Source organism: Pteropus alecto, unplaced genomic scaffold (genome assembly GCF_000325575.1).
Source record: "Pteropus alecto unplaced genomic scaffold, ASM32557v1 scaffold164, whole genome shotgun sequence".
NCBI classification, from domain to species: Eukaryota; Metazoa; Chordata; class Mammalia; order Chiroptera; family Pteropodidae; genus Pteropus; species Pteropus alecto.
The window spans coordinates 19,428,002-19,440,898 of NW_006439568.1; the positions used below are offsets into that span (position 1 = coordinate 19,428,002).

General features: G+C 39.7%; 1 protein-coding gene across 1 annotated transcript; it reads right to left on the reverse strand.

Moving 5' to 3' along the window:
* Positions 1-217: 217 nt before the first annotated feature.
* Positions 218-12,167, reverse strand: CTHRC1 (collagen triple helix repeat containing 1). Its single transcript, XM_006916627.3, is given in 5 exon segments — positions 218-2,181; positions 5,265-5,423; positions 6,017-6,025; positions 7,640-7,922; positions 11,889-12,167. Coding segments are annotated over 5 exon segments (747 nt in total). The 5' UTR covers positions 12,042-12,167; the 3' UTR covers positions 218-2,038.
* Positions 12,168-12,897: the final 730 nt, after the last annotated feature.

Below are 12,897 nucleotides of genomic sequence, written 5' to 3' on the forward strand. Positions count from 1 at the left end.
CCAAAATGCCTAATTTCAGGCTCCTTTTGTAAGAATCTGTTCTCATTTGTTAGCTTCTACCTACTTTCATTATTTTTTTCACCAAAATCCCCTTTCACCCACTTTTCATTTCCAGATTATTTTGAAACAAATTCCAGACATCGCATCACTTTATCTTAAATAGTTCAATAGCTCTAAAAGATAAGCATCATTTAAAAATAACCACAATACCATTATCACACCTGAAAAATGTTTAATATCAAATATCCAATGTTCAAATGTCTTTAACTACCTCAAGCATCCAAATAAAATCCAAACATTGAAATGGGTTGATATATTAAATCTCTTTTAGTCCATGTTTTTTCTTTTTTCTTGCTATTTGTTGAAGAAACCAAGTTCTTTCGAGTTTCCCACAGTCTGGATTTGCTGATTATAACCTTGTCATATCAATTAGCATGTCTTTCTATCCCCTGTATTTCCTAAAATGTAGTGGTTATATCTGAAGGCTAAATCAGGCCCAGGTTTGATTGTTTCTTGGCAAAACCACTTCTTGGGTGGCATTAATGAACTTTCATTAGGAGGCACATAGTCTGGTCTTTCTCTTTGGAATGTTATCAGTCAACAGATGTTCATTGCTAGATCCCTTAATTCGCATACACACACTTCTATAAGGCAAAATTCTCCTTTATCAACAATTAATTTGGTTACCCAGAAATACAGTTCATTTGGAGAAAGTATACTAAATACTTGTTTTTAACTGTACCAATTTTCAAAGTAACAAGTTGGTTTGCTGGTGTCCTTAAAGTTGACCAATGAATTTCATGTCAATATCATTATGAACTCATGCATTTAAACATATTTGATGTGGTTCAAACCATTGCAGTTACTATCTTTATTGATGCTTAAATCGTATCATCTTTGCCAACGGGAACCAATTCAGGTTGGCTCTTGGATCCTTTTGAGTTGTCTTTGGTAGTTGCTTTGTTTTCCAGTATGACAAGATGTTCCAGGCTCATATTGTACATTTCCTGCCCCAGAGATGAAACCACCCATTTCTTCATGGAGCCTGGATTCCTTTGAGTAGGAAATGGTATGTTGTGATCACAATCTGGGCATTACTACATCAGTCATCATTTATAGGCCTTTTCAGTAAACAAAGTTAGGAGATTTTGTTGTTATTGTTTTATAGCTTTACTTATGATAAAGTACTTTATGAATTCATACTGACACTTCCAATTCAAGCCCAGGATTTACTTAACTTTATTAGTCTTACCTGTACTTCGTTCATCGTGAATTCTTTCTGATTGCCTCAACTAGAAGTGATAGATCTTGCTTTGAATTATATCATCCCTTTCCACAACTTTTATAACAGTCGACATATAATCTTTGATTTATTGGTCTTTTTGTATATCTCTTATCCTTCCTACCAGATGGTAAGCAATTTGAGACAAGAATTCACATCTTTTTACTCTTTGTTAAGATAAAATTCTTCAAGTGCTTGTGTATTTCCTGACACATAAATGTCCTTTCTCTTTGTATCCCTTGAAATATGGAACACTGTACCTACACTAAATGAGTTGAGTTAAATCTAAATTTGTATTTATTCATTTAACAATGAACTTTTCAGATAAAAAGTACTAGAAACTCATTTTAGTGGCAATTAGGTTAAAGATATTAAAGTTGTTTGAAATAAGTTTTATTTCACAGATACAAAAAAATTTTGAACAATTTACAGCTTGTACAAACACTGGTAGCTTTTATATTTTAAAAAAGTGTTATGCTGAGAGAATAGGAAAACTTTTAAACTACAATGATATTCTAAATTATAGATTCAGAGAATGGGACTATGACGAAAGAATTCTATTCAACTACAAAATCCCGAAATAATCTTTGATGGAAGGAAAATGAATACTGGACTTAAAAACAGTATGAAATCACACTCTGGTCTGTAAACACATTTAGCTTTGTTTTTCAGATATATACCTAAAAATTAAATGTCACTAAAATGAACCATTCAAAGATATAATAAAAAAGAGGTAGGTAATGAAAATTAAAGAATCTATTTTGGCAGTTCTTCAATAATGATGCGAGACACTGAATTCCATCCAGTAGAGGCATCTCCTTTGGGGTAATCTGAACAAGTACCAACCCAGATAGCCACATCCACTAACCCGGCACCAATTCCTTCACAAAGTCCTTCCACTGCAAAACAAAGGTGAAAGGTACATCTTTCTTTAGAAAGCAAAATCCTTTAGTTAAATTTTATTACTTTAGCAAGCTAGATAATCTAATGTACAGTGAATTAAAGACTCTAATACTTGATAAGGATTTCATAAAGATAAATTCTCTTTTTCTTAGCAGATAAATATTTTTAAAAGATGGATACATATCCATTCTATAATATAAGTTTAACAGGCAGTTTTCTTACAGGTTTTAAGGATAAAACCAGAAGTTTTTTAGTTATAGAGATGACCTAAAACGTCAATAAAAACAATTTATTTGACTAGACAAAGTAAGCCTACACTTTCAAAAGCCAAGACTTTATTTGATTTGGAAGTCTTTTTTTTTTTTTAAAGAAAGCCCTTCTTAACACTTACTTCTACACTTAAGGGTATTCAAGTAGAAGAGAGAGCTTTTATAATATTAAAAGAAATTCGAGCATGATCATTATAACAGTCCTTCATTCTGGGAATCTCATTTTATACAGAATTTCCTCACAATGAAAAAAAAGAAACAAACAAAAAAACAACTCTGCTTTCCCTCTTATGCTATATAAAAATATATACTTTTTCTCAGGGTCTGTGGTCTTTGACATACTAATAAACAATTTGCATTTCATCTTACCAAGGTTCTTCTCCTACATTAAAGAGAAAAACTTCTCCCAGTGGTCATTTGAACAGGCAAAAAGATCTAGCCCCTTTGATGTCTGTTTAAGGGGAAAAGGAACCAGAGATTGTAGATTCTTTAAGAAAATGAGTCCTGACACATAGTAGTGTACAGATGACATAATGTGACTGGTCAGGTTTCTCATTTAGTAGGTTAGTTCATTCCAGTTGAGCCTCAGGGATGTAGGCCTAAAGCAGTCTGAGGCAAGTCCTTCAGAATCCAGGGACCTGGGTCTGGTTCGGTCCCCTTTCAAAGTCGGGAGAACTAAGCAGTGTGCCCACAGTCTCATTTAATCTGGTATCCTCAGTACCATGCCAGGTGAGAATGCCCAGAAATCCTCATATTTTTCCGAGGTCTTGACATCCACAGCCTAGAAACTTGTTCGCTCCCCCACAGGATGTCAGACAAGCTTGGTTCCAGCGTCACCCTCATGCGGGGAGAGTCAAAAAGTCACTTCACGGTCTTTAACAAATGAAAAAATATTTTCTGAATGAATGAACATTTTTGCTATACTAAATTATTGCAGCTTATTAACCACCTAAAATATGTTGGATTAGGGGTTCTCAACCGGTTTTCCTCCTAGACCCAGGCAATAAGATGACATTCAAATGTTTTTCAAACTCCCATGGGCACATTCAAGGCATTAAGTCATCCTCTGATGTGTTAATGTAAGTACATCCCCTTTCCTTTCCTTCAAGAAAGAGTATCTGTGCAAGGGAAAGTGATTTTATTGCAGCGGTAACCTTCAATTCATCTTAATACAAAAAACTGTTACAAATAACAAATTGCTTCTGACAGTCCACCCAACTGAATAGAACACACCAAATGAGGTTTTACATCATGGCTGGGAAGTGCCATGTTAAGTAATTTATAAAGTATATGCGTGTATAGGTCACAGTTTCTGGGCCTGAGGGCTTACATTATAGCAAGATATTAACACACACACCTTGAAGATAATTGAAAGTAAATTGATTATATCAGCTCTTATCTAAACACATATCACTTCCTAATCAAATTTAATTTTATATCTAGATTTTTTAAAAAAAATTTTAGACACTGCTTCTCAGAGGGGAAAGCACATCTTCCTTTCCAGCACATGCATCTAATAAGGACTTAGAGGTGAGGCTTTTTAATCTGATCAAAGAGAGAGCTGGGTGAAATAAGAGGGCAGGGGCCTGGTTTCTGCTCTCCTGAACACTGATTCTGCTGTCCTGAATGAGACACTTTACTTCCCTGGCCCTTCTCTATGTGCAAAGAGAGGGGCTTACAATGCCTTCTTTACATCTCAAGAATACTGTGGAGATTTGAGGAAGAATGTGGAAGGGATGCCCTTGATTTCCTAGGGATAAGTGTGCAATGTTAACATTAGTTTTTGGGTTAAGTATCCGACTTAGATCCTCAAAGAACGCTGCCATATAATTATTTCCTCTGGTTAACAGTGTTAACAGGGGAATCTATTCTCTTCCCTTAGCTACTTTTAAGTACAAAAAGTAGTGAGAAATCCCTTCAAGAAATCAGGAAAATGAAGCCAGCAATATCTACATCGTGTGATTCTCCCGGCCTGTGGTGTCATGGCGTGCCACCCCACAGCCACTCAAGAAACTAAAAGGGCTGGCAGCCAAATCTGGATAGTGATGTGTCTAGACGGTGACATGAATAGGTAATTTCCCCCACTGCTACTGTTTGGTTTCTTCTAAACTTTCTTAAACGAATCTTAAAACGAACCAATTTTTTTCTTACAGCTCAGCTGACCACTGGTTTAATCGAATGTCTTTTCTCTGATACTAGATAGAAACAAACAGAGAAGGCAGGAACAATATAGAAATGTTCTCTTACAAATTCAGCAGACTGCATCTACTCTTTTAAAGCAGAGGGCAGAAAAATCAGTCTCCTTATCAATTTAAACTAGAGGTTCTCGACCTTGGCTGAAGATTAGAATAACCAGAGATTTGGAAGTCCTATTTCCTAGGGAGCACCAGACGCATTAAGTTAGACTCTTTGGAGTGAGGGTGCCCAGGCATGGGGATTTTTTTTAAAGTTCCCCAGTTGAGCCAGTGTGTAGCCAAGGCTGGAAACCACTGCTCTATGACATTATTGGCTGTTTTGCCATTTCATCTAACTCAGTGATTTTCGACCTTGGGGTTCTTTTTAAAAATACAGTCTTACCCCCAGATAATCTGATTCAGTTGGTCAGAGACGAGACCCAGGCATCCACATATTTTTTTAAAGATCCATTTCAGGAAATCCTAAAATGCAACCAGGATGGAGAATTCTGAGTTGAAAACTTGCTGCAGGTCTCTTTACAACAGCCTTGTGACCCGACATGATGGTGGACTCTCAATTGATCTCTGGTCTCTAAAGATCTGAGACACATTCTGCAATGTTGCTATTCTACATACCGGAAGAAGTGCGATGAATATTAATTGTTGAATTCAGTTCAGGGCTTCCTTGGTCCAAATAAATTATGGCTTCAATGGGAAGAGGTCCTGAACATTCAGCTCCGTTGAACGTGAAATACCAACGTTGGCAGCATGAGCTTCTGCCATTTAACCGAAGGCCTTCAATTTCAATTAAAAAGATGCTTTCAAATTGTATTGTGAATTTTATTTAACTATCCTTTCCCCCAAACCGCATTTAAAAAGCTTAACTTTTACAGAGGGAGGAAGATGTTCTACAAGACAGATGAGACTCTGATATTAGGAACTATAAAAAAATCAAATGATGGTATTCACCCCATGGGAGATATCTTTCACTTTTACCCAGAACAACTAGTCTTCGGTATTTAGACCAAACCAATATATATATTTACTTTCTGTTTTCATTCCAAAAGTATTTCCTGAGCCCTATGTGCTGGATGCCACAGATACATCAATAAACAAAACGGAATCCCTGCCCTCATGGAACTCACATTCTACGCTAGCACTGTCCAGGTATATTTACTCTTGACCTGTTTCTATTTGATCAACAGCAAACAGTAGCAGGGTGTCAAGCACAAGTGAGTGTCTTAATGTTTACCTATCTGATGCAATATAAGGCCTAGGTGGTTTTTTTTTTTTTCTCTAATAGGTCTTTGCAAATGTTGTCTGTCAATTGCCTCATGGTCTTCATGTAGGGAGGAGGCAAGAGAATTAAAAAGTGTTAATCAAGCCACAATCAGAGACTGTGATATACTGATCAGCCTTACAGCCAGGCCAGGAGGAACCTGCAGAAACGAAGGAAGATTTCTGCTGGATTACTAACAACCCATTCCCCACACAAGAAAAACAGTCATTCCCTATGGCTAGAACCTTGGGGAACCTATGGATTAAAGTCTGGGAACTCCCAGCAGGCCTTTCACTCTACATATTCTTACCTTTTCACTCTATATTCTCTTCTCCTTCCTCACTGTATGTCCACATCAAAGGAAATGTGTTAACAAAGTCTTTTAAACTATAAACTAAAGAATGATATAGAAACTGAATTCGCCCAATACTCAGTATCCCTCTCCGTATTCTTCTCATTGTCCGTCTCACTCTCTGCCTCTGAGAGGAGACCACACTCTGGAGGGTTACCCCTTTTCTAAGAAACTTTCCTTTGACTCTAACTTTGGCTTGTGTGTTGAATTCTTTCCACACTCTCTGCCAAAGGACCCTCTTCTTCTCTCGGTCCAGGGCTTGGTCTCCTCCTCAACCTCCCACTCGGGGTAATTTGCCCTGTCCTGCATCGGTCCTATGATCTTCTCCTTCCAGAAGGCTCCCAAACCCATTCTGACTATGGCTAAAAGGAACTTGAAAACATATTAATAATTCAGAGTCCACAGGGGTAAGTTTTAGAGAGAACTCGGCAACTTTCAATGAGCTATAAATAAGTAACCAGTCAAATGTTTGAGGGAGTAAGCAACATTTTAACAAAATGCTTTCTAAGAAATCACAAATAAAAATGATCAGTCACCAAAACTATGGAAGCTATATGGAAATTCTATCACACATTCAAAAAAATCAAGACGGTCTCAAACTTTTTTATAGATAATAGAGCAGATATTAAAGAGCAGAGACAAGGATCAGAGATAATACACAGTTTAAAACCTTAGAGTTTTACGAAAATAAAATCTCTTCTATTTGCCTGGTGATAGTGGTGGTTGATATATCGTGGATATGGAACCATGTACAGAGTTGGTCAACAAAAGAGAGGCTTAAGAAAAGCACCAACTTCTTCGACTACGCCATCCCAGTGGGCTTGCCTGGTACTTTTGAAGCAAACACTGATCAAAGTGACTGAGTCATTAATCAAAAATGCATTGCCAGACAGGCCATTTTGAGTAATATTCCCTGTAAATGTTGCAGAATAATTTTAAATGGTCACAGTAGTATATCTCTGGTCCATTCCACTTCTCTTAGGCTGATCAATTTTAAGCCGGGCCAGCTACCCAGAATAAGGACAAATACCAATGGCAGATAATTCCTGTCATGTAGTAATTTTTTAGAAATTTCTTCCCACCTTTATTTCTTAGACTAATTTAAATTTACTTTAGGATAAGATTAGAAAGTTGCTCACTGTCCAATCTTGTGGACAAAGACACATATGCTCTCTCTTTTTGTTTGCATTTTTTTAGAAAAAAGTTACTTGGTTATTAGGGTTAAAAATCATATAGTGATTTCTTTGTTTTAGAAATACCTTTATAAAATTAATGTTATCAATTTTTTCTCATTAATTTTAAGTTAATGTCTCATGATAACTACTCCTTAATTTTTAAGTCTTTTAGTAAAAATAAAATAAAATTTCACCTAAAATTAACACTCAACTTTGAAAACACTTAAGTTTTGCTTTAACTTCAAAATAATTCAGATTTTACTTACCGCAATTTTCCCAAGATCTATGCCATAATTCAGCGAACTCCATGAACACTGCTTGTAGTTGGGTGTCCAGGACTCCTCAAAGGTTTCCCTTAGGCATTCCCCCTTTTCTCCTTTGAATCCATCCCGACCTGGGATCCCAGGGGTGCCAGGAATACCATTGGCCCCAGGGCTCCCGTCTCGACCAGGTACCCCCGCAGGCCCTTGTAAGCACATTCCATTATACTACAGCGGAAATAGGAAAGGGGAAAAAACTCACCAATTCAGAGTCAAAGACTCAATCAGATTAGATGTGCATTCATTTTGAGCTCTTGGAGTCAAGAATCCTTTCTTACCACTTGCTCATGTTCCAGATGAGTTAGTATAGAGAATTGATTTTAAAGTTATTTCTAAAATATTGAGATCTCTTTCCTATTTTCTTTATCGCACAGACTTTACATACATACACAAATCAAAATGTTTTCATTCGACTGCTTTTTTCTGCTGCTCATTAAAAGCGTACATAAAAGCTGTATTCCAAGGTAGACATCATTTGATGTACTGCATTTTTCTTCTAAACCTATATGTTATAAAAAGACTTGGATTTCAAAATTCTACCTTTACAATTTTATGCAAAATTGTACACTGCACTATTTTGGAATACTTAGGTTATTTCTATTTTTTTTCTAGTATTAATATTACTATAATGAAAATCTTTAACCACATGGCTTTTTTCTTCTTTTGAATTATTTCCATAAGATAAATTCCTAGAGATATAATTACAAAATAAAATCTTAACAGTCAATAATTATCTTACACTGGCAATATCTCTAAGTTAGATAACATGTCCCCTGATTCTCCTCTCTAATTCTGTGTCACTATGGTAACACTTCTGACCTCCAACCCCACCCCTCCCCCTTGAAAAGGAGTAAATGACTTCATTGTAGGTAACCACTAGTTTTCAATAGGGTGGCTGTAATTTATCAAATGCCTTAACTTAAGTGCTAGGATTTTCTGTTTTTCTTGGGGGTGGGGGATGGCAGTGGTAGCATGTAGAAGTTAAGAGCCTGGAGGCAGATTCTCTGAATTTTAATCCTGACTCCACCACTATTAGCTATGTGAGATAGAGTAAATTACTCAGTATGTCAGTATCTGTATCCCTATCTGTAAAATGGGGAAAATAATAGAGTCTTACCCCGTAGGGTTTTTTGAGATGTGAGATAATATATAAAATGTGCTTAGAACATTGCCTAGTACACAGTAAACACTGCATATGCCAGGCATGATTATTCTTATTTTCCAAGAGCATATGAAGCAATGACCCTGGGCAAGTATGTCCACTCCCCTGAGGGGACTTTACCAGGGTCTAGATCTGGAGAAAAGAGCATTAGCAAACATGCCACACATATGCCACACGCACTAATGTCGTCATCAAATCTGTGGTATAAGTGATATTTTGATATCCATCTGTTTAATTCCTGAATTGGTCCCCTTATTAGACCCTCCAAATCCCAAACCCGATCACTTAAATTTTTATTTTAACATTCTCACATTGTGTAGATTGTCCAATACAATCATTCTATATAAATATATTGTTCAATGAGAATAATAATAATAAAAAAAAAAAACTAAGGTTCCTTATATATTAAAATAACTTCAAAGCTTATCTTTTAATTTCACCATCTGGGTAGGACTAGACATGGTCATATTATAAAATCCAATAATGACACTGCCTCGGCAGGATCCTCATGTTTCTAATGTTTGCTCATCAATTTGCTTCTCAAATTACCAGCTTGATTTTTGTTTTGATAAATGATTTTTGTGACTTCGACCACTGCTATTTTCCTGATTATGGGGGGGGGGGCGGGGGGAGACACTCCTATTTATTTATTGCCAGAGAAATAGTAAGAAAAGTAACAAAATTGCAGAAGTATTAGAAGACTTGTTAAAAAATAAAATATCCTAAAACAGTCTAGTTTATTTTAGACTTAATTTTCATTTTAGTAATTCCATTCACTTGCACTAGCAGATACATGCAATGTTTGGACATAGATTTCAAGTGGGCAGGGAGAAATAGTAAGATTTCTTCGGGCATTCTTTGATTTCTTCACTATTATTCCTATAAAAGCAAGATGTTACACAAAGCTTAATTTTCCTATATAACAGTAGTTCTCAACTGAGAATAATTTTGTCCCACAGGGGACACTGGCAATGTCTACAGACAGTTTTGGTTTTTACAACTTGGGAGGAGGGGATTGCTATTGGCATCCCCTCCTCCCAAGTTGTAAAAACCAAAAATGAGCAGAGGCCAGGGATGCTCCTAAATATGCTACAATACATAGGACAGTCCCTACAACAAAGAATTATCTAGCCCAAAATGTCAATAGTGATGTGATTGAGAATTTTTATTCAGATTTTTATCTAAAAACTTTATTTCAGAGACCACATAATTTTACTGAATTTGGTTCCACAGGTATTACATTTGTCTTCTTTCACTTTAAAATGCTAACTCAGCACGTATTTCGTACCTGCCAGGTAGGGATTGGGTAAATCTCTGTGGAATGAACCTCTGTTTCTTTCACTAGCCACTAGGGGGCAAAGCTTGCTGGAAGCGTGAAAGAAATGCTTTGAAAGATCCCGTACAAAGAAGTTTCTTTATGGAATCCGTTGAAACCTTAACGACTATGTGGGCTATTTTTTTTCCTCAGCAAAACCAAATCCAAGCTACAGGATGCACCTGAGCCTGGCTGCATAGTAAGCTTTTCCAAGTCGGGCTAGAGTTGTGGGAAACCGCGGGTACTGTAAATCCTTGGAGGGAAAGAAAAAAATTGCAAGCTTTCTTTATGGGAAAAGGGGTATTTTGTGTATCATAGCTACAAATTCACAAATGCAAACTGCACATGAACCACATTCATTTGGTACAGTTTTTTTTTTTGTTTTGTTTTGTTTTGTTTTGTTTTGTTTTTTTTTAACAATTTAGACACTTAAAATAGAATTGTAGCCCTCCACACATACCACACATAGTAGTCTGCTTTGTGGTGCAAAATTACACAGCACATCACCAAAAAGTGCTGTGTGAAACGGCGAGAATTTTTTTCTAGAGCTTTTGATTCTGGCTTACAACTAACTGCTAGTTTACAATGGCAGCTTAACAAATTTGAACAATTTTTTTTTAATAAAAAATGCCCGTCTCTCTTACGTCCTCCAATGCCCGTAAACCATATTTGCCTGCAATTAAGATTGTATTAAGAATTGAAGATATTATGTGCCAAGGAATATGATAGTTGTGAAAGGATCACTCTTGATCTCCACTGGGTTTGTTGACTTTTAGAGGCAAAGAGCTTTAAGCCAACGTACCTTCCCATAGATTATTAGCCTCTCAGAAAGCACTTGGACTATTTATTTGCTCTCTTGGAAAGTCTTCTTCCTCAGCTCAACTGGGATGCTCCTACCAGGTGGCCACAGGCTGAAGACCCAGGGGTTCTGGAAGGACTGACTGCCCATCTTCTAAACAGAGCAATGGAATGGGTCCTGGAGGGTTGGTGCTGGGCCCCTTCATTTCCCCTTCCGGGCTGAAACCCTCTGAACCATTCCTGGCCCCAGCTGTGGTCGTCCGACCAAGTAAATTGCAGCCCATACTCCCTAGGAAGATGACCCAACATGACTCATAGTCTTCAAGTTACAGAGAGTTGGACGGATGCTTTGTGAGGGCTGTTATTCTCTCTTGTGGGCAGACGTGGCCACTAGCCCAACAAAGGACACGTTGCATGTCCCCGGCCCAGCCCACCCAGGGATCATCAGCCAGTCCTCGGTCTCCCGGGCCAACGTTCTAACCTACCCAAACTCCTCATTCTCCTCTTACTGCCGCTCTAACTCTTCCCATCATCCTAGGGTGGGCTTCCGAGGCCTGAAATTATTGGGCGACTCCCTGTACTTTGGGGCATCTCACCCGACCCATGTCCCATCTCCTCTGTACGGTGGCCCTCTCATTTTGGTGGCCCTCTCATTTTGGTCTCCCTGCGAGTCCCAGGACTCCGCTACACGCAGAGCCCAGGTCCTTCCTTTCACGTAGACTGGGACAAAGCGGGACGCCCAGGCGTACACAAGACATATACACCCAGCTGTGCAGACCGCTCCCCCACCCCGAACAGATGAACTGACGCCCTCCTGGTGCTGCCCGCGGCTCCGGCCGGCCCAGCTCCATGCACTCACCAGGTCCACCACCTCCCTCTGCCGGAGCAACGCCTTCTGCTTCCCTTTGGGGATCTCAGAGGCGCTCGACGGCGCCCGCAGCTGCAGCAGCAGGAGCAACAGGAGGCCGAGCAGCCACGGCGCGGAGACCGCGGCGGGGCCGTGGAGGCGCATGGCGCGCGGCGGCCCCGGGACGTCGGAGCAAGAGCCGGACTTGGAGACCGCGAGCCGGGATGTGATCAGAGTCTGGCCCCGCCGCGCTCCGAGCCGGCGCAGCCTGCATCAATGCGCCTTTCACCCGCGCACCTCCCTCCCACTCCCGTTCCCTCCCGCCCCCCTGGACACCCGGAGTTTCCATCCCGTAACTGGCTGGAGCCCTCACCCCGAGCCCGACGTGGGGCGGGACGAGAGCCGGGCCCGCCCCCTCCTGCGGCTGCTAAGTCTGCCGGGGCTGCACAGACCTCGTGGAGAAGACCCCTGCACAGTCGAGGCGGAGTGGCGGTTGTCAGGGACCCACGGGTGGAGACTTCGAGGATGGGAGTGGAAACCGCATCACCTAAAGAAACATTGTAGAAGGACAGCCTTTGCCAGGGTCTAGGGACCGACTTCAGTGGTCGTTTAATCCTGGCACCTCTTGGGGGCTCTTATTAGGAGGTGACATTTGGGGGAGGGGAGGACCACAGGTATCATCAGGTTCTCCCAGGGGCCCATGTCCCAAATTTTTAGGAACCGCTTTGTAATAAGTGCTAACGCTTAGCAATTTCCAGGAACTACGCAAAGCCTTTTGCACATTCTGTCCTCTCAGGCAAAGCGGGGTGGAGGAGTACCTCCTCCACTTGCCCCACTCGCAGATTAGGACACTGAGGCTCAGGGAGTTAAACAACATTCAGGGGTAGTTCACTTTTGAGTAATCACTCTTGATCTCTGATACTTTTTCTAACCCCTTCTGTCCTCCTTTCATCTGTCCTTGGTCCATTCCAGAAGAAAGCATCCTGAGGGACCCAGGCCACCCACTAGGTACGCTCAGGAG